The sequence below is a fragment of the Pongo pygmaeus genome, chromosome 2 (assembly GCF_028885625.2).
Source record: "Pongo pygmaeus isolate AG05252 chromosome 2, NHGRI_mPonPyg2-v2.0_pri, whole genome shotgun sequence".
In the NCBI taxonomy this organism is placed as follows: Eukaryota; Metazoa; Chordata; class Mammalia; order Primates; family Hominidae; genus Pongo; species Pongo pygmaeus.
In genome coordinates this window covers 40716965-40744071 of record NC_085930.1, presented here as the reverse complement: position 1 = coordinate 40744071, position 27107 = coordinate 40716965, and the positions used below count along the sequence as shown (strand labels likewise).

General features: G+C 39.4%; 1 protein-coding gene across 8 annotated transcripts in view; it reads left to right on the top strand.

The window, feature by feature from the left end:
• The first annotated feature begins 5223 nt into the window (after positions 1-5223).
• Positions 5224-27107, top strand: part of CD47 (CD47 molecule) — a 47421-nt gene continuing 25537 nt past the window's right edge. For 6 of the 8 annotated variants that reach the window (XR_008501499.2, XR_008501500.2, XR_010125668.1 and 3 more), the window contains exons 1-3: positions 5248-5491; positions 16022-16375; positions 25227-25316. Coding sequence is in view for 5 of the 8 variants with exons in the window: in XM_054480908.2 (XP_054336883.1) it covers positions 5446-5491; positions 16022-16375; positions 25227-25316 (490 nt within the window). In the remaining 3 variants the exon portion in view is untranslated. Of the gene's footprint in view, positions 5492-16021; positions 16376-25226; positions 25317-27107 lie in introns of all 8 variants that reach the window. The other 2 variants (XM_054480907.2, XM_063661582.1) reach the window with 2 other exon arrangements.

The following is a 27107-nucleotide window of genomic DNA, read 5'->3' as shown; positions in this document are numbered from 1 at the left end:
GGGTCCCTCAGCATTTAATCGCCAATGAAATGTGAAGAAGCAGCAAATTAAGGCCTACCCACTAGGCACACACACGCGCATCTAGCTTCAATCAAAATTGTTGACACTTCTCCAACTCAAGGTGCTCCTTCAACGCTCCTGAGCAGCAACTGGTGATTCTTTTGATAATATTTTCACTGCCCTTCTAGGAGACCAATCTCACTATATAAGATGATTATTATAATAAGGGCTAATATTTATTGTGTGCCTACTGTGCTTCAGGCACTGCTCTACATAACTGTAAAGGTGTTAACTTATTACATTCTCAAGCCATGTTCAAAAGTTAATTTATATTATTTTTAACATCTTCGCTTTACAAATGAGAAAACAAAGGCTCAGAAAGTTTAAATAATGTGTCCAAGGTTAACAGGTAGTAAGTGGCTTGAGCTATAACTCAGACCTAGGCTAAAGTGACTCTGTATACTACATACCACACTGTAAGTTTTCTTGACACATGTAGGTCTCCACCAGGCACTATGTTTGACTTTGGAGATTGTGATGGTTGATTTTAGGTATTAACTTGACTGGATTAAGAGATAGGTGCTAAATCATTATTTCTGGGTGTGTCTATGAGGGTATTTCCAGAGGATCTTGGCATGTGAGTTAGTGGACTGAGTTGGGGAGATCCTCCTTCAATGTGGGTGGGCACCATCTAACCGGCTGGGGGTCTGGATAGAGTAAAAAGGCAGAGGAAAGCTCTCTTGCTCTCTCTCCTGGAGCTGAGACACCCTTCTCGTCCTGTCCTTGGCCATCAGAACTCCAGGTTCTCCAGCCTTTGAACTCTGAGACTTGCACCAGTGGCCTCCCGGCTTCTTAGGTCTTCAGCCTCAGAGTGAGAGGTGCACCAAGGGCTTCTCTGGTTCTGAGGCCCTCCAGTTTGGACAACCATGCTACTGGCATCCCTGGGTCTCCAGGCTTACAGATGGTCTATCGAGGAACGTCTCAACCTCTTTAATCACACGAGCCAATCCACCTATCTCTCTATCCTATTAGTTCTGTCTCTCTAGAGAACCCTAATACAGACATGCAAATATACTCAGGACAAATTTCATTTCCTCCAAGCTAATGTGATAGAAGAGGAAACTATTATGTAGAAACAAATATCTACTAACACATTTTGTTAGCAGTATGAACAAAGCATCATGGGAGAGATAACTAGACCTGTGAAATGATGGAGAATCATGGCAAAGAGGAAAAATATGGTTGAGAAAGGCTTCTTGGAGGAAGTGATATTTGATCTTGGCCTTGAAGAATGAGCTGGAATTCCTTGAGTTGAGGAGCAAAGAAGAAAACATGAGGGAGAATTATGAGAAGCAGAGCAAATAGCATAACTGAAGCACAAAAGCCTGAAAGTAGCATAGTCCAGGCATGGAATAATCCAGTGTTGCTAGTGTTGCTAGTGTTGCCTGACCATGCAACAGATGTTAGTTTGCATTCCATTGGCCAGAAGTATTAACAAGTGAAGAATCTTAATTACAAAAAAAGCACATATTCAGAGACACTAAGAAGAAAGAGATAATACTCCGAAACTACAATCAGCTGATGACTGATAAGTCAAAATTAGGAACTTAATGATGCTAAGAACCTCTAACATGTCAGGTGAGCTCCAAGGTTAGTTCAATAGTTTCATTCACATATGTTGGCCGGGTGCGGTGGCTCACGCCTGTAATCCCAGCACTTTGGGAGGCTGAGGCGGGCAGATCACGAGGTCAGGAGATCGAGACCATCCTGGCTAACATGGTGAAACCCCATCTCTACTAAAAGTACAAAAAATTAGCTGTGCGTGGTGGCGGGCGCCTGTAGTCCCCGCTACTAGGGAGGCTGAGGCAGGAGAATGGCATGAACCTGGGAGGCGGAGTTTGCAGTGAGCCAAGATCATGCCACTGCACTCCAGCCTGGGCGACAGAGCAAGACTCCACCTCAAAACAAACAAACAAACAAAAAATAAAAACAAAAAAAACCCACATTTGTTTACACAACACCCTTTTATGCTGGGTGCTTTGTCAGACACTGATGGAAGATATGGTTCCTGACCCTAAGAGGTTTATTTACTCATTCAGTCATTCATTTATTCACTCATTCTATTTATTCTTTTAAGAACCATTTGTTGAGTACATACTATGTGTCAGGCAAAGGGGCTAGCAGTAAAGAAGACTCATATGGTCCCTCCCCTCATTGAGCTTACAGTATAGGAAAGAGCTACTACTGAACAGGAAGACAGCTATATAAACAGATAATTTCAATAAAAGATGGTAACTGATATGCACCAAAGTAAGACTAAAACACAGAGAAGTGCACTTAACTTATACTGGCACTATCATGGGCCTTGATTTACTGTGGGATCCTTTGCTGTTATGTTCCCTTATGTTGAAAGATGCATCTGTTCCTACACAAAGCACAGACTATGAGTAGGTAGGCACATACAGTTCTAAGCCAACCCCTGGGGGTACCAGGAGACAGCACTGTCTCAAGTCGTTGCATGACACACCACCATGGGGCAAAACATTTGCTGAATGAAGTTACGATAAGGATACAACTGTATCTACATAAACGTTTAAAGATACTATCATATTAATACCTACTATGTGGTAGGATCTTGATGTTGTGTGGGGAGGAAGATAAAAGTAGATGCATCATTGAGACAGAAATGAGGGCAAGGGAAATTTTTTATGCATTGAGAGAGGAAGTTTGTGAATTTTTTCGCTGGCCGTGGAGTCAGGGAGACTTCAGTCCAACCACAGTCCCTCCCTGAGCTTGTGACCAAGCCTCACTTTCCTTATCTATAAAGGTGACAAGAGTGATTTTTGTAAGTTTATTTATCTGTAAAGGGGAAACTGTAACAACTTTGATATTATAGGGTAAAAAGAAAAAAGGATGAAAACGAGAACAAGGGAGAGAGACAAGAGAGAAAGCAGTGTCACATATAACTGTGGGCAAAGTGCTCATCATTCCTCTTTCCCTTTGTTTCCTCATCTCAAAAAGGGAGATCATAACATTTATCCTTTCTGAGGTTGTTATGAAGATTAACTTAGGTGATATAGCTAATGTGTACTTCCTGTGTTCAAAACATTCTAATATGTATTATCCCCTCCCTCTCCACCCAAGAAACTCCTTACATACAGATAAGATGAGCTCAACATCCAAATTAAAATGCTTTGAAAAGTTAAAAGGCAAACCTTTAAAATGATTACTGAAAAGAGCTTAAGGTTATCTCAGAGAGAGGATAATCAAACTTAGGCAGGCTGCTTTGGACTGTCTCTCCTGGGATAGGCCTGCTTTTGCCCCACCACCAAAACATACCCCAGCTAGATTCCCAAGAGCAGCAGTGGTCACCCAGATGGCCTCTCATTCCATTTTCTGCACAAAAAGACATTAAGCATATAGCTCAGTAGCTCCCAGTGTAAAACAGAACATCACCCGATCTCTACCTCTGAAGGTTGGGGACAGTCCTTTCTAGTCACTCTTCAGCTTTAGGGGGGTTGGTTGGTATCAGGGACAGCTGACAGCCTTATTTAGCCAACCAGCTGCTCTGTGATACACAATGTCCCTAATGCTCAAAGTCTGGTGGATGATTCTTTTGTATCCACATAAGCAGCAGTTGGAGGAGAATCGATGAGTCCCTTTGGTTGCCTCGGGGTGTCAAGGCTGCCATTCAAATCATTACCACCATAATTATTAACCATTGTTTTAGTGAGATGTCTGCCAGACAATTGTTTTTCTTTATTTTTCAATCATTAAAAAAGCAATCAAATTTCACTAGAGCAATGCCTGCCTCACGCCGCATCAACACATTTATTAAACCCCTTCTGTTTGCCGAGCTCAATGGAAAGTCTTGGAGGAGGGAATACTTAAAATGCTCTCGGATTTAAAAGAATTGATAATGCTGTGGGGAAGAGGTTCACACAAAAAAGCAATTACAGGAAGAAGCTCGATAGTATACAATACACTGGTACAGAGTGTCATAGACAGTGCCCCTTTCATATGCTGGATTTTATTTCTGTGGCAATGGGGTGCTTGGGAGGAGCCGCACTGTGTAGAGGATTTGGAGAAGTGGGGTATTGTGGTGGGAAATTGCTTTCTTTCCCAGCAGGTAGGAGGAAAACAATCAAGGAGGTGGACAGGATGTGCACTCCATTAGAGCAGCCACTAGGAGCCTGACTTTTTGATAAGAGAGTACATCAGTTAGGATAATGGTTAAAAGTATCTTTAAAAGACTTTTGCTTCAGGATGAAATGATGTGGCCTGTGTGATTCTGCGATCAATTCAAAAGCCTTGTCCCTATTGTGGCTTGCGGCCACATTTCGAACCCATTTTTCAAGCATGTTAAACCCAAGCGCAGCGCAGAGGGCTGCACGTGGGGCAGTCACAAACCAAGCTCAATAACCTTGCTGGTGGGGATGTGTTGGATACGCTGCTAATGCCTGTTTGTGACAATGCTCGCTAGTCCCGGTGGTGGCGGTGTTCACAGGTAACAATGTTTACCACCGTGAATGGAACTTGTTTGATTAACCCTGATCAGAGGATGAAAACACTAAAGAACCAAGTGAGAAAGAGGGAAGAGAACCGCATAGGGAACAGCAGAGCGAGTAGACGAACCGAACGCAGAGCCCGCGAGGGGCGAGTGGAAGCTCCCTGCGGGCAGGGACCCGGCCACCGCCCTGCCCTGGGCGTGGCGGCCTCGGGCTCAGGGACGCGCTGGAAGCTGCGAGACGCCCCCACGCGGGGTGCGCTTCGGGGCTAGACGGCCGCGTTCGGGGGAAACGGGCGCTGGTGAAAGCGTAGGTGTCCTGGTCCACGCGCGCAGCCGGACGTCGGGTCCAGGGGGAGACGCGGGCTGGGGCGGGGCGGGACCCGGCCCCTGAAGCGCGAGGGTGGGAGTGAAAGCAAAGAGGGAAAAAGTAGAGAGAGAGGACAGTGGGGCCCAGCGCCGCGCGAAAGGCAGGAACCGACCCGCGAAGAGGAACGGGTGCAATGAGGTCCCCGGCGAGCGTGGGAACACAGGGTTCAGCCTCCTGCGGCGGGCGAGCACGCGGACCCCAGGGGCGGGCGGGTGCGACAGGACGTGACCTGGAAGCGCGGCGCGTGCCACCGCCCTGGAGCAGGAATCCGGCCTCCGTGGAGCGGGCAGGCGGGCCCCGGGTCTGAAGCCTGCGACTGGGGAGGGCGCCGCGTCAACAGCAGCGGTTGCGGGGCGGGGCCGAGTGCGCGTGCGCGGCTCTCGCGGGCGGGGAGCAGGCGGGGGAGCGGGCGGGAAGCAGTGGGAGCGCGCGTGCGCGCGGCCGTGCAGCCTGGGCAGTGGGTCCTGCCTGTGACGGGCGGCGGCGGTCGGCCCTGCCTGTAACGGCGGCGGCGGCTGCTGCTCCAGACACCTGCGGCGGCGGCGGCGACCCCGCGGCGGGCGCGGAGATGTGGCCCCTGGTAGCGGCGCTGTTGCTGGGCTCGGCGTGCTGCGGTGAGTGGCTCCTCGCTCCCAGCCCTGCGGCTGCTGTTGCTTCGCCCCCGCGGGCGTGTGGGCTGCGCCCCAGCCAGCCCGGCGGCGCCCTGAAGAGGGTGGCCGGGGCGCAAAACGCTTGGGCCCTGAGCGCCCGAAGTGCAGACGTGGGAGGGCCCCACGGGGAATCCGGCGCCCCCCTTCTTCCTCCCTTCCTTTCCCTGGTCGTCTTCTTCCCCCTGGGTGAGAGCGGGGCTCATCTCCTCCACTCGGTTCTCCATCTCCAAATGCACACACAGAGGAAGACTCCAAACCGCGCACCTCGCGCAAAAATTAACTAGCAAGAAAGGGCGCGATCAGAGGCGAGGGGCTGCGGCTGCTAGGGATCCCCTTCTTTCGCACCCCTCTCCGTTCTCAGTGCTTAGACGCATTTGGGGTTGAGGGAGGGAGAGTGGGAGGGCCCGGGCCTCTTGCGATGGAAGTGCGCATTTTGGCGAAGTCGGTGAGAAGGGGTTTCTGCCGTTTGCCTCCCACATGAACATAGGAGCCAAGAGGACGTAAAGGACACAATTAAGTTTTATTTTCAACTCAGCATTCAATCAGAAGAATCTTCCGGCCGTGTAATTTTTGCTGTCGTTTTTAATCCTAAAAATAAGCTTGCTGGAAACTCTTTCTTTCTCGTGACCCTCAAGCCCCATCAGCCACTTGCATACATTCTAAATTGTACGTTGAAGTTTTCCCCACTTTATTCGGGGGAACCGTTTTAAAAGTAATCTGGTTTTCGCTTGAAATAGGAAGACAGTAACCTCCAGTCAAAACATGTGCAACAGAATGGGATTTGGTATTTTTCGACGCCAAAGAACCTCCACCCCCCCACCCCCACCCCGAGCTTTTGGAATCCATTTGGCTTTTGTAAAACGTGTGCTTCGTCTGTAAAAACTGAGCAAGGAATAGAAACATTCGTAGCTCTACAGTGAGTGCCTGTCACACTTCACATCCATAGAGCCTTTTGTGAACTTTTATAAGATTCAGAATTCAGCTTGAGTACCAGAAACAGCAATTGTTACATTTATTCTAGAATGCTAAATTAATTCGATTTTAAACTGATTATTAGCCTCGGTGTGCCGTTCCTAAAGGCTTGTGACTTTAGGTATTTCCAAGATGCCCTAAGTCTCTGCTTACCACTTTCCTCCCTCCCGAAGCATCCTGGATGTTAGGACTGTGAATCCAGATCTCCTTTATCTAAATGGTTGATGTTAGTGTTTCCTGTCATCACGTTTAGTATGCTTGTTGCCTTTACTATCATTATAGCTAAAATAATACTGCTTTCAGAGATGTGTAATCGCATAATAATTTCAGAACGCCTTCATATTGAACCAGATATGAAGTGATACAGTATCACTTATTCAAACTGCCTAAAAAGTAAAAAGTATAAACCATATACTATTTTTAAAACAGATGGGTTAGATTTAAATCACGTAAATTAGAACTGCTGGAATGGTACTTTGAGTGATAGGATTTATATTAGGCCTTCTTTAGTAATAGTTAATATCATGTAATTAGCACTCGTTTACACACAATTTTAATGTGTTCGAATCCCTAGAGTCATAGAATTCAGAATTTATAGTATTTGGTTGTACTTAGTTAATATTAACCTGAAAAAAAAGCAAAATACAGACATTATGCAACTGAGTTGTGTTAAGTGTGGACTGTAAAACAGGAAGTGATAGTATTTGTTATAAAATATGTTTTTGTATGTGTTTAATATATAGCTTCAAAAGGACATGTATGAAGAAAGATGTCTCAGCACATTGGTAGTTATAAACCAAGGGTTTGGGAGACTGACTTTAGAATCTAGAATGAGTAAGAAGGTCATGGATCTGTACATTCATTTGTATTGAAGTTTGATTTTGCTTTCAGTTTCGTTAATTAAGCCCCGGGAATCAGGGACCTTTCCTGGCACCCTCTACAGTGTTAGTGGCCTTTGTGGTAAAAGAAGTTATCTCAGATACTCATTTCATGCAATTACAGGCAAACTGGAAAGCACCTTAATGGTTTGCAAGATGTGAAATGAATTACTGTGTTGCATTCCACTCTGCCCCCACTCATGTACAATTATACTTTGTTTAAAAGTGCATAGTTTCAGTGGTATTTATTAGCTAGCAAATAAAACCTTAAATAAATAATGATGGTGTTGTGAACTGTCTTTTTAGTGGTTGAATGATTTCTCTTTGTTCAAAATGAGTTGTTTTTTTTTTTTTAAATCGGGTACATATGATTAAATAAATTTTTTTCCATTGTCTAAGTCTAGTAGTAATTTGGCTTGTTTAAATAAAAATGTTTTCTTCTTAAAGAATATATTATTTTTAATTACAAGTTGCCATTTTAAGGAAGTAAATGCCTATTTAAAAGTACATATTTATGGGGCCGCCCCAGCAGTCTAGAGGCAGTGTTTTTTAAAGCATTACACTAAATGCCTACCATTAGGACACTTGCTCATGCTGTCATCTGTGTTTTGGCAGATGTTTTATCTTTGCCACTGAGTTGTTCATGGAGATTTGAAAGGCCAAGTTCTAAAGATGAGAGATAGATGACTTCCCCCCCAAATTGATACATATTCTAAATCCAAAATAATCACGCATATTAGCAAAACTAGATTTGCATTTCATAGTATGAATTCAGCTATAGCTAGTATATAGGCATTGCTTTTAATATAGTAATGTTCTTTTTGTGACATAATTTTCAATCACTTTCCCTGTCTTAGGTTTCTGCCTACCTTTTTATACAAGATAAACATTTCTATTTTCATATCTTATCTCTCAGTCTGATTTTAATAATATTGTCTTGGGTTATCATAAAGTTATTTTCACTTTGCATACTAGTGTAGATATTTCTTCTGTGGTAAAAAGAACAAGAATAATAGTGTAGGATCAGTTTTGTTAAACTCATTGTAGTACTAAAGTAGAAAATACAGAGCACCCAGGAAATTTGATTCTGATATACCTAGACTAAGACAATAGAATCTGGGTTTTTCCTCTTTATGATTATACAGTGTTGGAACAGAAATCAAGCTACACCCACCTCTGAATATTTCATTCCAAATCCATGGAGCAGTTGCATAAGACTCAGAATCTGGTCAATCTCATGGTTTGAGATTCAGATTAGGAGAATTAATGTGCATATTTGAATATATATCACACTTGTAGGTTAAAAGGTAAAGCAAGAGGTTTGGCAAGTTCAAGGTCTGTCAAAACCACTTTTTTCCATTTCAAGCAAGTATGAGCCTATACTACACACCAAGCAGTTTGCAAAGCCCTGTTTGGCATATAGACAAATTTCAGACAGTATGTCAGTATGTCTCTTAATGACTTAAGATGTAGTATATAGACAGTAGGGATATCTTGTTTTTATCCTCTCATGGTACTTAGGTGCTTGTTAAGGCCATAATTCTGGATGTTATTGACTTTAAACTGTCCTGCCCCTTTTAGTTCTAAGTTGGCCTCTTCCATTCTTATAAGGCCACTTTTAAATTCATTAGGGGGATTGCTTTTGGTCAGAACTAAGTACAACTTGTGGACACCCCACTCTACCCCAGACCTTTATTTTAGCATCCATTGAGGAGAGATCTGACTTCATCCTTTTTGTACATAACCCAATGTAGCTAGAGACTCCAGTTCTTCAAGCCAGACACTAGTTCTAACGGGCAAAAGTAGGTAGGATTCCTTTCTGGCATGTATCTTTACTGATGATCTTTGCTTCTTTACCTAAGAGGCTGCTGAGACTTCTTACTCCATTCCTGAACATCCATTCCCAGCAGATAATTAACTTCCTACTCTACTGCAAAAAATAGTGGTGTGTGGTTTGGACTCCCTCTGCTTCCCTCCCACCATTACTAAACTGATCTATAACATCTTAGATAACCTTCATCTCATTCTCTTCCGTCATCCAGCTTCAGAAGAAAACCTACTCACTTTTCCAAGGAAAGGACAACCTGTCTACCACCTTTTCATTTCTACCATCTTGGAGACCTGCTCAGTCAGCTTAATTCTTCAGTCTTGCGTCTTAGATCTTTCCCTCTCCATTGACTCCTTCCCCGTAGCTTGCACACATGATCGAATTTTACCCCATATTAAAAAATAAAACAAAAAACCTCAAGAACCGAAATGTCCTTGCCCTTGTCCCTGCCTGCACATTGTCAGTTGTTGCGTTCTCTGCTTTCTTACACTGCCAAATTTATTGTACAAGAATCACTGCCACTTAATATATTTTAAGTGCTTGATAAAGCCATATTCTTTCTCTTTGACTTCTCGAACATAGTGTGCATCAGATCTCACTAGTCCATTGACAGATGGAAAGATATTCTCCCCAAATATTTAAGCCTCTTTTCTCTATAATTAACCTACCACCTAACTAGCTACACATACTATTTTGGTTCACAATTTTAATTTTCCCCTCTTTATCTCCCCTGCTTTCCACAACTAACTTCTGTTGATTACTGTAAGTTTTAGGTCTTCTCTCCAGTTGTTCTTTACCTGGACTATTGCAGTAGTCTCTTAACGGATCTCCCTTTCTCTTTTCCCTTGCTGCTCTCAGTCCTTCCTTTATACTGCTGTCAATGTTATTTTTTTTTTAATGAAATTAAATCTGAGTGGTTTACGATTGTTTATGTTATCAAGTCTAAACTCAGCGTGACATTCAAGGAAGCCCTTTAGAATTTTTCTTAATCATCTTTTCCAACCTCATTTCCTAGAGCTCACCTAAATAATTCTGTGCTTTCAGTTCTTCACTTTCTTTATCTGGCTGTACACGTTAGTCTGCCTAGAAAGCCCCTTCTTTCCCATAACATTCTTACTCATCCTTTAAGACCCAGTTTAAACATCACCCTCTAGGAAGATCATTCATAGACACATTCTTGTGATTTTTAAGGAACTTTTCTATCCAACCATACAAGTGACTTGAGATTTTCCATGAAAATATGCAGCTTCATGATTTCATAATCAACTCTATACAAGTGAGAAGCAGTGGCAGGTTCTCTTGAAATATGGAAGAAAAATGTATCTTCTCTCACATGATTTTTAGATTTTTCTTCTGTGGAATTTATACTTTAAACTTTTTACATTCACAAGGAATGTATTGAATCCTACTTTCTGGACCCTGTGTTAGATTCTTAGGATACCAAATGAAGACGGTGTCTTACTTTCTGAGCCTGGAGAGATCAATTAAGTAAAATAGTAATTACACAGTAGTAGGTACAGTGACAATATTTGAACACAAGGCAATGGGAGCAATAAGGAGGGGAAGAATACAATTGAGTAATGGTAGGGAAGGGGAACAAGATTGAACAACTCAACTGTGCTTTAGTAGGAAGAGTAAAAGTTAGCAAACTGTAGCTGCCACTTATTGAGTACTTGCTGTATATTTGAAAGGTGGTACAAGAACATGTTCATTATCTTATTAAATCTTAACAATATCTCTATGAGGTATATACCATCACTATTCACATTTTATAGATGAGGGAACTGAGGGACAGAGGTAAGTAACTTGCCTAAGGTTATACAGCTAAGAAGTGCATGAGCTGAGTCTTAAACCAGGGTCTGACCCCAAAATGTGTGCTCTTAACTATTATATACCCTATGTACTCAGTGGGGTAATAGTGTATAACAGTTAAGAGGCTATTTAGGTTTGAGGAACAGTATGTGCTAAGGCATGGGGATGAGAGTGCATTTGCATAGTCATGGAATTGCAATAATGTCATTATGATTGGAGCTTAGTGTGGAAATGAGGGAGTACAGGAGGTGGGTCTGGAAAGGATCTTGAAGGACCTCGTTTGTATTCCATGCTAATGTACTTAGAATTTAGCCTGAAAAGGGTTGAGGGTGTTGTTAAAGTATCTTAGGCAAAGGAGTGCACATTTGCATTTAGAACAGTTATTTTGGGAACTGTAGAAAATACATCAGGGCCAGGATGGGGAAACCTTGAGGATGGAGGCAGGGAGCTGGTTAGGAGGGTATGGCAGTAGTTCGAAGGAGAGGATGAGTGTCTAATTCATTCATTCAACTGACATTGGATTTAGGAACTATTAATTAGGTTGAACCTACTAAGAATTCTCCATGGCTAAAGAGAGGGAGTAATCTAATGTGATTCTTAGGTCCAGGTCTGGTTCACTGGTAGATGACAGAAAATACTTTAGCAAAGTGATTTAGGCTGAGGGTAAGAAGTGGGGGTACGTAAGTTTTTGGACATTACTGACTTTGAAGTAACTGTATTACATCCAAGTGGAGGTGCACAGCAGACAGTTGGCAGTCCAACATCTGCAGTTTAGAAGAAAGGCAGTGCATGATTAAGTTTTTTATTTAAAAGTTTGCAGGTGAAGAAAACCATGGGAGTCAGGGAAAATACTAGCGGGCAGGGGGTGCTGAATCTGAAGCCCGTAGGGACACTAACATTTAGTGTGAGTCAAGGAATAGATTTCAACAAAGAAAGCAAACTAGGATGGGGTGGACAAAGCAGGAGGAAATTCATAATCAGGAGATACTGTGGAGGCCAAGAGAGAAGAGCAAGAAGGAAACCGCCCACTGGCTCAAGAACTGAGGAAAAGTCAAGACAGAAAGCGAACCATGCATATTTGATTTTTCACAAGGGATTGATGGTGACTTTGGCAAGAGCTGTAGTAATGAAGAAATAGGGGTGAATGGGTGGAGGCCAGGTAACAGATTTAAGGAGTGAATTGGAAGTGAGGAAATGCTTATAGATTGTTAATTTGGGATGCTAAGGAAGAGAGAGACAAGTATGAGGGATTTTTTTTTAAGTTGGCAAATATTCAAGCAATTTTTAAAAACACACACAAAAACAACACCTTGTAAATGGAATGGGGGATGTGGGAGGCTGATAATCAACTAAGGAAAGTCCTTGAGGAGACTGATGGGTATGGAGGCAGAAATGGAAACTAGCGCTCAGGTGATGGGATTCATTTCTGAAAAGGAAGCAAAAAAAAAAAAAAAGGTGTGGATAGTTGGGGTTACAGGTAAGTTTATAGGGAAGGATTATTGGAAGCTTCAGGATTCTCCTCTGAAGGTTTCAGTTTGTATTAAGAAATAGGGAGAGAGGACTGTTGGAGAGTATGGGATAAAGGGCAAAAGCGAGTAATTTAAGAGTTGTTAAAAAGAAGAGAACATTTACATGAAACACGTAAAAGGATAAAGATTGAAGGCCCGGAGGAGCAGGGACTATGACATTCTTCTGTTTTTGCCTATTAGCAACACGAATTTTCTTAGAAATCTGTAAGAGCACTTACTCTTCTGCCCATCCATAAAGACGTTGTCCATGCAGAAAAGATAACACTTGTAACCTTGTATTATATAAAGTACTTATCATCACCCATATGAGAATTGTAAGCTCCTAAAAGATAATAACTATATTTTTTCATCACTGTATCCCCACATCCTATCACAATATTTCATCACAGGTAATTCTCAACAACTGTTGATTGCATTTTTAAAATTTCTAACCTGAACTTGTGTGCTGTGACCACCATGGATTTAGTCTTCTCTGCCACTACAAAGCTCTTTTCTAGACTATGATATGAGATGGTTTGGGCTGATAGTCTATATTCACCAATACTTGTACAGTTCCAATGAAGGTTTCAAGTCTAATACTTTCGGCATTTGATATAAAATCATTTTCCCATTTTATTTGCTAATTTATCTATAACTCTGGCATTACTCTTGGTCACATTTGTCTGCTGCTATCTGATTTAGACTGCTATAAGCATATCTTGTTTTATTCAGAGTTTTCTTATTCATGTTAATTATCTGTGTTTCTTTATTTGCTCTCTACATTTTAGTTTCTTCACTTTGCTGTTTTATGAGAAGGGAGTAGGCAAAAGGAAAAAAACCCAAATCAGACAATTTTACTACTTAATAGTTTTTTAATGCATCTTTATAGAGATTGAAGTTGTAGTTAACAGCTAGAGTGATATTTTTGGCCTGCCCTTATTTATTAATTACTAGTGCAAAGGTTATTCAAATTGTGGTTTATCCAGGTCAATTTTACTGTTATTTTTACTAATAGCATTTATTCTACTTAAATTGCTTCAGCTATAAAATGTTTTTATTATAACAAATAGTGCAGTATAATTATTGCTTTCTGTATTCCTTTGAAAATTCATTCTCTAAACATATGTTATGAAATTGTGGATTGTTCACCAACTACTTCTTACTTAATTAAAGCCTTTGCAAAAAGTTTCATAGGATGACTGAGTTCTTCATTCGTACCTCTTTTTTTTTAAGAATAATCTCTTAAAAGTCAAACCATGATTCATAGAAATATAAAATGAACATGTGTCAAAGATTTTATTTCACTAATTAATTAACAAGAAAACCAGCAAGAAGGCAAAACCCTTTTAAAAGAAAATTGGAAAAATAGATACATTTATAGGCAATTAAGAATGCCTAAATGAATTTGCTAATAAATGCAAAATTGGCCAATATCCTCAGGGCAGTAAAATGTAGTCTTTTGGAATCCTCTCTTCCACCAGGTGGAAATCAGTTGCAGAACAAGATTTATTTTTACCTCTATGGACACCAATCCTTTTGAATTACCATCAGTTTTCTACAACTTATGAAACTGTAAAACAGCCCAGTCAAAGTCAGTGAAAGGCACAGGCTTCTATAGAGTCAGATAATTCCAAAGGGTCTGTTAGACATTGCGCAGCACTTCACTGAAAGGATACCCGGTAATCTTTGTATCCCTTTCAAAATCTTCACCATATTTTCTGATACTTTCCTTCCTTTATAATTTGAACATCTTCACCCCTTTATTTTTCTCTTGTATACTATGTCCTCTCTCCCTCAGTGTTTCTCTCTCAGGGGAAATAATTCACAATTCCAAAGTTTTAAAGAGTGCAACAGAAGTCCAGGTTTTGCCTTGGGCTTCCTAATATTTGGGTGGCTAGAAATGTAGAAAACTCTGGGAAGAGGTGAGCTGTGGATGCCCACAATGTAGGTTCAGACTGCAGTTTCCCAGAAATACAACAATTCGGACTAGTCAAAGAAGGCCCATATCATTACATTAAAATGCCAGATTATCTAGTTTTTATAGTATCACCCTACATTTTTACAGCATAGTATTGTTTAGAGAGCACTTGCCGCTGTTTTCCATGTTAATGCTCAACACAGTTCTGTGAAGTAGCCCAGTGTTTGTTTTTGATCCTCCTATTTAAGAGATCCTCCTGTTTTAGAGAGTAAACCAAGGCATAGAAAAGTGAGTTGCATAAGGCAGCATATTAAAAAGGGGCAGAAATAGGATTTTTACTCAGTTGTTTTGAACATTGTCCAGTACATATTCCACTATGCATCCTTGCATTCAATTCATGGGGTATTTATTGAGTAAACATAGTGTTCTTATAATAGAAACATTCTATGCCTTTGATTTTTATTCCAGTTTATGTAGAAGTAAATCTTAAGTGTGAACTATTAACAAAGTTGATATTTTATTTATATTTGTTAGTAATTTGTGTTTTGTTTTTGTTTATGTTTTGAGGGGAAGGCCAAGTAGCTACCTAGATAAAAGAGTTGCTGAGTGGCTGAAGAATATGGAAGACAACTACAATTCCTACACATTCTTGTACATTTTAATTGAACAATGAGTGATTACATTTATTTACCCAGTGCCTCTTCTATAAGGCAACAACTGGTTGTTTATCCTATTGAGAAGCGTAGATAGGATGCTTATTAGCAGTAACTGCTCTTGGTTTCAGCTTGCATCTTACTTAGCTTTTTCACTGTTTTGTGGTTTCTTGGAGGAAGAGTACCTGTAGCATACATTTGGAGACTGTTGTTCTGTAGTGTCAATGAAATGTGGGGGTGGGAAAATGTCATTCAAGACTCCCACACAAAATGTCTATTACTGCCTATATTTTGCAATGGGAAAGTAGCCACAGATAATGGTTTTTTTTTTCCTCATTAGTATTTTAAGATTTTCCATCCTAGTGGAAAGACGTGATTTGATTCATCCTATTTACTTTGTATATTAAAGTACAGTAGAACCTGCCACTTTTTTTGGAAATACAGCATAAGGATAAAGATAAATTTCATATCAGTTCAGCAAGTTCTATTTAGCAGTGTATTGAAGTTGAGACTGAATAAAATATTTGGTTTGGTTTTCTGTTCAGAATTTTACCTTGATAAGGACAATATTTTTCTACATATATCAGTAGGCAGTAATGATTACTTCAAAGCTTCCAAAGCCAGATACTACACCTGCATGTTCCAACATAGTTGCTGAATTTATTCCCAAGATGCATGTAATGTATACTTTGTATTATTGAGAATGAATAAAGAAAAGTCATAATGATGCCTTCCAGCTGTGCAAGTTAATATTAAAATATAATTTGTTTCCATATTTCACCTAATAGGTCTTATTCATTGCTATACTGTTTACTTAAGTGAACAATGGAAATGTTGCTGTTTATCTTAAGGATTTGTAACATGCCTAAGATCTTACAGTACAGACTTCTACAATTAATGAAACATTTTTCTTTTTCCTTTCCAGGATCAGCTCAGCTACTATTTAATAAAACAAAATCTGTAGAATTCACGTTTTGTAATGACACTGTCGTCATTCCATGCTTTGTTACTAATATGGAGGCACAAAACACTACCGAAGTATACGTAAAGTGGAAATTTAAAGGAAGAGATATTTACACCTTTGATGGAGCTCTAAACAAGTCCACTGTCCCCACGGACTTTAGTAGTGCAAAAATTGAAGTCTCACAATTACTAAAAGGAGATGCCTCTTTGAAGATGGATAAGAGTGATGCTGTCTCACACACAGGAAACTACACTTGCGAAGTAACAGAATTAACCAGAGAAGGTGAAACAATCATCGAGCTAAAATATCGTGTTGGTAAGACTTCTATGAAAGTTCCTTTTTTTATTTGTCCTGGTACAACCTGATCCTCTTTCGAGAGGAGGCCAAATGGGGATAGGTACTCCTTTGAATCAAAAAGCAGGCTGTTAATAATAAATGTTGATGTAATGTTTAGCAAGTTTAAGATTGTGATTTCTATCCTATTTGTTAATCTACTCTTCACAGTAAAACACATTTACTATTTAATTTGTATTACTTGTTAATTTGTATATTGTGTGGTTCTCAAACTTTTGGTCTAAGGACCATTTTATTTGGGTGATTGGTCCTGGGGTAATGTACTCTTTATTTCTGTTTGCTGCCATCCAAGTGCTTTCTTTCCTGTGACTAATTTTCAAGTCTCTTTCCAATTATTCAGCCTTCTGTTTTTTTTGTTTTGTTTTGTTTTGTTTTTAACCTTACACTTTGACCAAGGGATGGCAAGTCCCAGCCATGCTCCCTCTGGAGAGAATAGAGGAGAATCAGGAGATTAAATCACGTTATCATGGATGATTTCTTCAGATTTTCTGTGCTTAGCCTTACTTTGGTCTTCTTTTTGTTGGCCAAAATATGAGAGAGCTAGAGATTCAAATTAATTTATTCAAATTCAGACTTGATTGTAGCACCATGATTCTGCCCTTTTTGTCACAAACTTGGGTTGTTGAGGTGTAGAAGGTAGTAAAATTAGCTGAAGTAAATAGTCTCCTCTCTTTGCTATTTCCTGCTGTGCTAGCTGAGTTCTTCAACCCCGTATGAGTATGTTCTTTCTGTTATTAAATCTCTGTTTAGAATTACCTGTCATATTATCGATCATGGCCTAACCACATTTTGAGAACCTTAACTCTAGATAGGTTCAGTTCTGTTCAGTTGGATCAACTATTTGCCTAGCTTTTATAAAATAATCTGCTACCAGATTAGGAATGGGGTGTTTGGTTTGATGAAATGTTTGGACATTACTTAGGATTGAGAATCAGGAGGTCTGAGTTACAGCCCCTGTTCAGCAACTTACTGTTCACCTCTGTGATCTTGAGAAGGTGCTTAACCGAGTCCAAGTTACCTCATGTCTGAAATGGAGATGACAATAGATACTTGCTTTTATGTACTCTACAGTCTAATGAGCATCAAATGAGATCCCAGGTGAACATGTTTTTTTGTAAACCAAAGTGTGTTGTAAATGTTAGTTGTTTTCCTGGGATGTTTATTTTATGAAGTAAGGTATCAAGTTGTTGAAGTTAGCCTGGAGCATTGTGAGAGGGATTTGTGTGCAGTGAGGAATGGGCAGGGGATGGCTCCGAGTAGGCAAGGAGAATTTGAAAGGTCTTTCTGCTCAGAAATCTCTCTTACATTGTAACTTTTACTATTGATATTAATTTGGGCAAAGGAGCTTTTTTTGTTGTTGTTAAGTATACCTTTCAGGAAGGGTGTAATCAGTCAGTCATATCCACTGCAACTAACTGGTGTTAGATCATCTAATACCTAGTTGAAATTTTTCTGAGGGAATGTACAGTTTTGTGGAAATGAAAGAATAAGACATGGGGGAACAGTAACTTTTGAGGGGTAATGTAGGTCACTGAGAGGTAAACTGGAAAACTGAAGATATGAGATTTGAAAGGCCGGAAGATGAAATGAAGATGGAAGAGAAAGGAATGCCAGGATCTGAGATAAAAACAGTTTATTATTTTGCATGTGATTGAAAGATTGTTTTATCTTTGTTTTCAAAATACCCTATAAAAATAAGAACTAGACTTATTTTGGGGGCGATTAAAAGGAGAAAGTATTATTTTATTATAGAGAATGTAGAAAATTCTACCAGAGGTTTGAGACATTTGGCTTTGTATCCATTTTAATTTTTTGAAATAATTATTGATTTATAGAACGATTCAAAGATAGACAGCTTCCATGTGCCCTTCACCCAGTCCCCCCAATGGTTTCCTCATATGTGACTATAACACAATATGAAAATCAGGAAGTTCAAAATGGTGCAGTGTGTGTTAATGATTCTCTCTCATTTTATCACGTGTATATTTGTGTAACTACCTACACAATCAGGACATAGACCTATCCATCATCACAAACATCTCCCTCATGCTTATTCTTACTAGTCATACCACCACCTCCCACTGTCCCTAACCTGGCAAGCACCAATTTGTCCTCCATATCTATAATTTTGTCATTTCAACAATGCTATATAAATGGAATGATACAGGATGTGACCTTTTGAGAAGGGCTTTTTCACTCAGCACAATGCCCTTGAGATCCATCCAAGTTGTTGGCATCTATCAATAGTTCTTTTTTTCTTTCTTTTTTTTTTTTTTGCTGAGTAGTAGTCCATAGTATGAATATATCACAGTTTGTTTAATCACTTACCTATAGTAGGACATTTTGGTTGTTTCCAAGTTTGGGCTGTTACAAATGAAACTGCTATGAACAATTGTGTACAAGTTCTTGTGTAGACACAGTTTTCACTTCTCTGGGATAAATGCTCAGAAGTATGGTTACTAGGCTGTATGGTAAGTATATGCTTAGTTTTTAAAGAAACTGCCAGACTTTTCCAGAGTGGCTATTTCACTTTACATTTCCATCAACAATGTAAGAGTGATCTGGTTTCTCCACATCCTCACCAGTATCTGGTGCCACTATGTTGTAACCATTTTTAACTGAAAAAAACAACAAACAAACAAACAAAAACCAATTAAAAACTTATGTGCACAAAAAGGTTAAATGGGGCAGGACTCTTACTATGGAGTATAAGTTTTTTTCTAATAAGAATACTTACTTGTTACGGACTTTGAGGATTTAGGTATTAGAAACCATTTTTACTATGTTGTGATTTTTGCAAATACAGGCATAAATGAGAAACAGAATTTTCTCAATAGAGAAGTGAATTCTACTTAATAGAATGCAGATAATAGTGACCATTCTTTGTGCCTTTTTAAATTTTTTGAAGGACTAGGACTGAATACATGGAAACACTATAAGATATAGTTTTATATACCTCTGTGCCTATGCATGGTATAGTCCATTAGAAGGAGCACTGGACTTGAATTTAGAAAGCTCTTTTCTAGACTTCACTGTTTAATAGCTTAAGAAAAGTTGGATAAGAAATTCAACCTATCTGGCCCTCAAATTTTTCTTAGTACAATAAAGATGCCATCACCCTCATGGAAATGTTTGAGATATAAATAATACCTCTCTTACTTAACAAAATTTTACTAAGTGCCTGCCATGTGTCAGGCACCGTGCTAGGCATCACAGATTCCGTGATGAATAAGACATTATTGCTGATTTCAAGGAAGTGGTTGCAGTACAAATATGAAGAGTGAAGTGACCTAACATTTATTTGCACATATGCCACATACTTTATGTAAGTTGTGTCCTGTTATCCTCTCAAGAACTCTAGGAGATAGATGGAGGTCTTACCATTTAACAAATAGGGAAGCAAAAGAGATTCAAGGTATTGTTCAAGGTCAGAGTAATAGCCAGGAATTAAACCTAGATCTCTTTGGCATCAAAACCCAGTATTTTTACCGCCATAGTATGTGGTTCATGTGAAAACACCTTGAAATAACTAAATACTGAATGCAAATAATAGTAATCATAAAATTTGTCATTAATATTTCTATTCTATTAGCAATACAAAAACTTGAAAACTTAAAGTTTATTTTTCTCTAAGCTATTAGAGTTTTGTTTAGAAAGGTCAGTTCAAGTTCCGCAGAGTTGCCAATTCCATTATTATCAACAGGACATACGGTCTGTTCATAATGAAGACATGAAGGCATTGCAAGATCTTCGTATTAGTTTTCTAGTGTTTCATAACAACCACAAATATAGCAGCTTAAAACAATACCCATTTTTTAGCTCAAAGTTTTGTAGGTGGCAAGCCTGGTCATGGCATGAGTGGGTTCTCTGATCAAGGTCTTAAAAGACTAAAATCAAGGTGTTGCCCAGGGCATAATTTCATTTGGAGTTTGGGGTCTTGTTCTAGGCTCACATAATTGTGGCAGAATTCAATTCCTTGTGATTGTAAGACTGGGGTCTCTGTTTCCTTGCTAAGTATCTGCCAAGGAATTCTAGCAGCTCCTAGAGATTGCCCTCATTTCTTGCCTCATGGCCCCTTGCATATTTAAAGCCAGCAAAGGAGAATCTTCCTCTTGTTGAATCCCTCTCACATATTGAGTTTATTTTGCCAGGAAGAACCCAGACTCTTTTAAGAGACCACTTGATTAGGTCAGCTCTCTCTCCCTCAAAAATAATCTCTCTTTCTTAAAGTCAGCTGATTTGGGATCTTAATTACATCAGCAAACTCCCTTTTGCTGGGTGATGAAATCATGGAAATGAAATCTGATACATTCACAGTCCCAGTCTCCCACACACAAAGGGAGGGAATTATAAAAGATGCATGGCTAGGGCAGGGGTCTTGGGACCACCTTAGAATTCTGGGTTTGATTAAATAAATAATGGGACTGTAGCCTAGCAAGTCGACACATCAAAAAAGCCATCACAATCCTGAAACATCAAGTAAAAATTTGGTTTGCATTTTAGTATTGTAAATGTTACTATGGTGTGTGTGTAACCTGGTATTCCCTGTGTTTGTGGGGGTTTGAAGGAGACATTTTGTTGATAGGAATGGTGTCTTCACTTTTTTAGGTTGTCTCATTTTTGTACAGCGATAAGACAAATGAGGTCCTGGGTTTTAATAACACTTAAGCTTGGAAGCAAAAATTAAACACTCATTCATAGACTACACCCTTGTAATATCACTTCTTTGCCTTTCCACTAGCAAGAAGTTCATTTCTGTGGAAGCCCATTCTGCCTGTCCAGGAATTGGAGGAGAGTGATAGACACAGTTGTCAGCCATAGCTTCGGTAGGATAAGGATGTGAATGTCCTTGGCTTGTCTTTATTGATCTTGTGATGGAAAAATATCTGACATTGTTCTTAGTCCATTTTAAGCTTAATTTATGTTCTTAGTGGCATAGAAATTCAGAGCTGAAGGAAGTACCATGTCTCACTCTCCCCTTGAGGAACAAGAGTTAACATCATCTGACAATACTACCATAACAAATCAATAGCTTAATAGGCATATAAGTGGCTTTATGTAAAATGTTGTTTTTTTCCCCCCAGCATCTCAATTGGTTCTTAAATATCTAATTCCATGATCTTCAAACTTTTCCCACTGTAACAAATTAGGGAGAGGAGGAACACGTTCATCAGTGACTGTAGTTCAAATCTAGCAGAAATGTGCCGCAGTGATTTCAAACTGAGAGAATCCTGGATGCCCTTCTCCATTGAGTGCCCTCCTTACCCGCCCCCCCCCCCCACACACACACACAGCAGGGAACAATTTAAAATCCTGGCACAATATTTAGAAGGGAGAGTGACAAACCGATAAGTTCCGGTTAAGAATCACTTAGACAGGCCAGGTGTGGCAGCCCACGCCTGTAATACCAGCACTTTGGGAGGCTGAGGCAGGTGGATCACCTGAGGTCAGGAGTTTGAGACCAGCCTGGCCAACATGATAAAACCCTGTCTCTACCAAAATTACAAAAATTAGCTGGGCATGGTGGCGCCTGCCTATAATCCCAGCTACTTGGGAGGCTAAGACAGGAGAATTGCTTGAACCTGGGAGGTGGAGGTTGCAGTGAGCTGAGACCACACCACTGCACTCCAGCCTGGGCAACAGAGCGAGACTCCATCTCAAAAAAAAAAGGAATCACTTAGATGGTATTTTTTGTTCTGTGATTTTCCTCTCTTTCTGTCATTGAAATGTCTCATATTTCTTGTTTCACGTAGAATCTGGGAGTCATCAAGTAGTCATCTAGTCTATCTCATCATCTAATTTACGAATTATTTCTATCACACCCCAAGTAGCTGGCGATTCAGATTTTTTCCTGAAAGCTTGACGTGATGAGACATTATTACTTCCCAGAGGCAATTTCAGTTCTTCCTTAAATCAAGCTAAAACTTGCTAGTATTCTCACTCACTGGGAGGGCTGTAGTATTTCTCTCAAGTTTATTCCTCTCTGTGATGAAAATCTCTGTTCTTTTAGCCATTGCTCATGGTTTCGGGATCCCCATTCTAGTCATCTTCCTTTGGAGCAATTCCCTGTTAGATCTTCAAATGTGATGAGTAAAACTGAGCTCAGGACTGCATTTGTTGGTCACACCCTTCTCCCTTCCAAATTACTGCTGCTGTAACTTTCTGACAGGTCCTGCTTCCCTGTAATCCATTCTCCATGTGGCTGCCAAAGAAGATTTGAAATAAGTCAGGTTATTTTTCTTCCCTATTTAAAGCCTTCCAGCCACTTGTCATTGCTCTTAGAATAAAATCCAAACTCTCCCAACAAGCTTTTAAGACTCTACATGGTCTTGCCCTAGCAAACTCTTCCCATCTGATCTCGTCACTGAATTCCAGTCACAGTGGCCATCCTTTGGTTTCTCAAAGTTGCCGTTCCTTTGGCATCTCTTCCTCCCTGTCTTCACAATGTAGGCTCCTTCCCGTCCTAGGCTTAGTTTCGTTCCCCTCCCTAGAGGCCTTTCCTTACTGCCTCAGCTTCTCCCACTCTGCACACTCAAGGTCCTCTGCATTGTTCACTGCTGGCCTTCAAGAGCCTAGAGGAGTTCCTCCCCATGGTGGGCTTTCAATAAGTGTTTGTGGAATAAGTGAAAAATGAGTGGTCACACCAGGGTCGAATGCACCTCTTACTTTTGTTAATATATTCAAATTAATATTAATATATTAATATTCTATTAATATATCCTAAAAATTTTTTGTGTATAGAGGCAGAGACCAATGAAAGAACATTTCATTGTCAGCTCATCTTGACTATGAGATCAGATATTGGCTATATTTTGAAGGTAGAGTCAGCAGGATTTGCTGTTTAACTAGAATGGGATGTGGGAGAAATCAAGGAGTCAGGTATAACTCCAAGGTTTTCAGCCTCAAGCAACTGAAGTTTATGGGGTCACCACGACTGAAATGAGGAAAATGGTCACCACGACTGAAATGAGGAAAATGAGAGGGGGAGTTTAGTCGGGGATGGGGTGATGAAAATGTCAGGATTCATTGTGGAACATGAACAGTTAAGATAACTGAAGAGCCTGAATTCACTGTTCCTCAGTTTCTACAACTATAAGGAGAGGTTAATAATTTCTCACATGATAATTGTGAGGATTTGAGGAGTTGAGGTACACAATTAAAAACAAAAGCACAGAGGAAGTAATGAAAAATACATCAATTAAGCATGGCTATTAGACCATTCAGCTTTACCAAATCCATTGGGGATTAGATACAAAAATCCAAGCATGATCTCCAAAATTTTTTCCTGGTAGGGTTTTAGGCTATACTGAAGTGACTTTTCTTTGGTATAAGAAGATATTCCGTTATACAGTTGGAAATTAAGGTATTGATTCAGAGTATCCAAAAACGTCTCTCAGTAGAGATCCACAACCAAAGAAGCATAAAAGAAAATGTCTTCCATTCACTCTCAAAACTGTGTTATGACCATTGCAACCTTCAACAGCAAACATATGGAGTCTCTACTACATATAGAGCAAAATGCTAGATTCTGAAAAGCTAATATCTGTAAAACAGAGTTTATAACGTTATATTCTGGGGATTGATGTAAGCATTTTACCAGGACTTACTATAACATAAGCTTAACACAAGAAATATGTGGCTATCATTATGGAGTGAAAGGCTGGAAAATTCCTCACCTGCTGACCCGAGGGATAGTGCAGAGTGGAATTGGAAAGAAGTGTTGATTTCAGAGGAATGCCAGTGCTTGCTTGGGGCAGTGTTCAGAAGAACTCTTCCAACCACACAGCCCTCTGTACAGGCAAACTCCGGAATACTTTCAGTACATTTACTTGGCTTTATTGTTAGAGCAGAAATTTCACAGCTAAAATTATGGTCTTAGGGGTTTATAAGATGCAATTAAACTTAATTTTTAAAAGTTCTCACAAATCTCATTTGAAGTCTTAATATCTTAATTTCCTTTATATAGGATATGTGGATATATTTTTATGATAAAAGTACCATGTGACCCACTTAATAACAGCTTCGTTAATATCCTAAAGCCACTCATCTTACTTTACATATAAACAGTCCTTCTGAAGCCTAATTATGCGTGGATAATTGCAGAGTGAGTTTGAGAAAAGACCAACCGGGCACATCTCTCTCCATTTTAACCACAGTGAGAAGAGAGTACCTAGTGGTGCATCTTCCTCGCTTAGGTTCCCTGAGTCTGTCTTTACAGGAATACTTCATTGTTCCTTGAAGGTACATTCTTGGGACTTTACACACCCAGCCACTCAACACATGAATACATGCTTATTTTAGTTAACTGAGTACTTGGTGAGTGCTAAGCTTTGTTTTAAGACCTTTGCATGTACTTTATTAACTTTGTTAATAGTTACAACAGTCCTTCAAGATACAGCTACTGTGTTATACTGGTGTAACAGTTGAGGACACTGAAGAACAAAGAGGTGTTGACACGTGGTCACGGTTCCATAGAGTGTTAAGTTAGAGTTGAGTTCAAACCCTGGCAGTGTGGCCACAGAGCCTTGTTCTCAGCCACTGCACTGCACTACCTCCTCCCGTGAAACATAAGAAAAATGTGAGAAATGCTTAAGTAAGTGTAGTTTTTATTCATAAATAAAATTTACATAAGTACATTATGTGTAATTTGTTTTATGTATATGTGTGTATATATAAATAAATACATGTAAAAATAAGGCCACAGTTTTAATTTTTTTCCATCTCCATAATAAAGCATGTATTATAGACCATTAGCAGAATTTAAAGTGTTGTAGTAAATACTAATTGTGACTTTTGTTTTCTTCTTCCCCAGTTTCATGGTTTTCTCCAAATGAAAATATTCTCATTGTTATTTTCCCAATTTTTGCTATACTCCTGTTCTGGGGACAGTTTGGTATTAAAAGTAAGTATTATTTCTACTTTTCATTTATGTTTCAGTGATGATATAGTTATTTCTATGAGACATTATCAGTGAAATATTTAAAGTTGTACTAGGAAAAGTGTATTATGATGAATATGAGTATGTAATTTGAATACTACTAGTCTCCTTGAAGTATATGTTGTGGCCCACATTTTGCTGCAGTTCACTTTTAATTCCTAAGAAGGTTGTTTTCACTTGGTGTTTTTTTAATCTCTTAAGAATGAATAGTAGGACTATTAGTTACCAACACCTTAAACTCATGTCACATTTTAATATTCACAGAACATCTACACACACGTTATGTTATTAGGTAAACAGCTGGTGACAGCCTGCATTAGTTTTAAGATAGGATGTTATACTTTGGAGCATTTAGATTCCCCTCTTTTTGTTTTCCCAGTTTGATTTTCTCTGTGTACATGTGTTCACCCTTGGAAAAGTCCAGTCGAAACCATGTTTTGTCATCCTCTCCGTGCAGTTCTGCAGCCTCTAAAGAAGCAGCCACCAGAGAGTTTTGTTCTTTGATCTTGCTTTCCTATAACAGTAACGTAACCAGACTTCTGAGGGCAGATCTTGATGCTGCATTAGATTTAGCTTCAACAATATAGAATTGTCATTACTAGGCAAATAGGTAATATGCATTATGGTTAATGTTTAATCAACCATATTTTCATATTTTGGTAAGGAAAATTTACAAAATTAATGAAGTTCTGAGGTGACAGTCTAAACTTTTAAGCTTTTTAAATATAAGATTTATTCCTTCTTTCCTTGTAGCACCCTGAAGACCAGTAAACATTTATATAGGCAAGGAATAAATACTGCTTATTTAATTTATTCTGCAACCTTTAAACACACAAAAGCTAGTAAACTATTGCAGTGGATTGCCCTGTTGTATATTTTATGAATTTTACTTTTACTCAGCAGTTTAAGCTGTCTATATCTATGGTGATGTATAAACATGGAAGGGAGATGACTGATTGATTATATGTTTTAAGTGCTTTTCTCAATGTATGGCATTCTGGAAATGCTTAGTGATTTCAGAAATGTTCTCAACTTTTGTCTGAAAGGAAAAAAGGGGGAAGAAAGGGGTGGCAGTGGCAATTGCCAAGACATTTTATAACTTTTACTTTCAAGATAGTGTCTAGACTTCTTTTGGAAATTTTCTTAGAATTTCTTAGTTTTTTATATCAAGAAAAGGACTGGTGTAGCATTAAGACCTATTCTGGCATCAATGATATTAGGAAAAGCTTTTAACCATATTGGCAGAGCCAGACTTTAAGGGCTAAGTCATATGACTTGGGCAGGGAACAGCCTTTTTTAAAGATCATGAAATTATTTCACATAGTGCGATTTTTTGAGTTTGGCTTGTTTGCTGATCCAGACGTTATCATTGGTGACATTATTTTTAGTGAAATGAACCAGGAGTGAGTTTGTTCACTGTTGGCTGTATTTTTACAAAATGAGCTTTACAATATTTTTTCTGACTTAAAAAAGTAATACAGATCACTTTAGAACACCTCGTACAAAGTAGGGAGTTATTGGAAAAAAAAAAAAAAAAAACTCATCTGTAGTCCCCAAACCTAGAAAAACTATTGGTGTATTCTAGTGAATTTCCTATTTCCCTTTCTGTCTTTTTCTATTCATTTTTGTTATCTTTTTTAAAAAAAAGGTAACCATAAATGGACTCGTACAGCTTATATGCTTGTACATTCTGATTTTCCCCCGTGTCTTCAGAAATCTTGTTATAGCTGCCTGTGTTCTACTTTCGTGGATGCA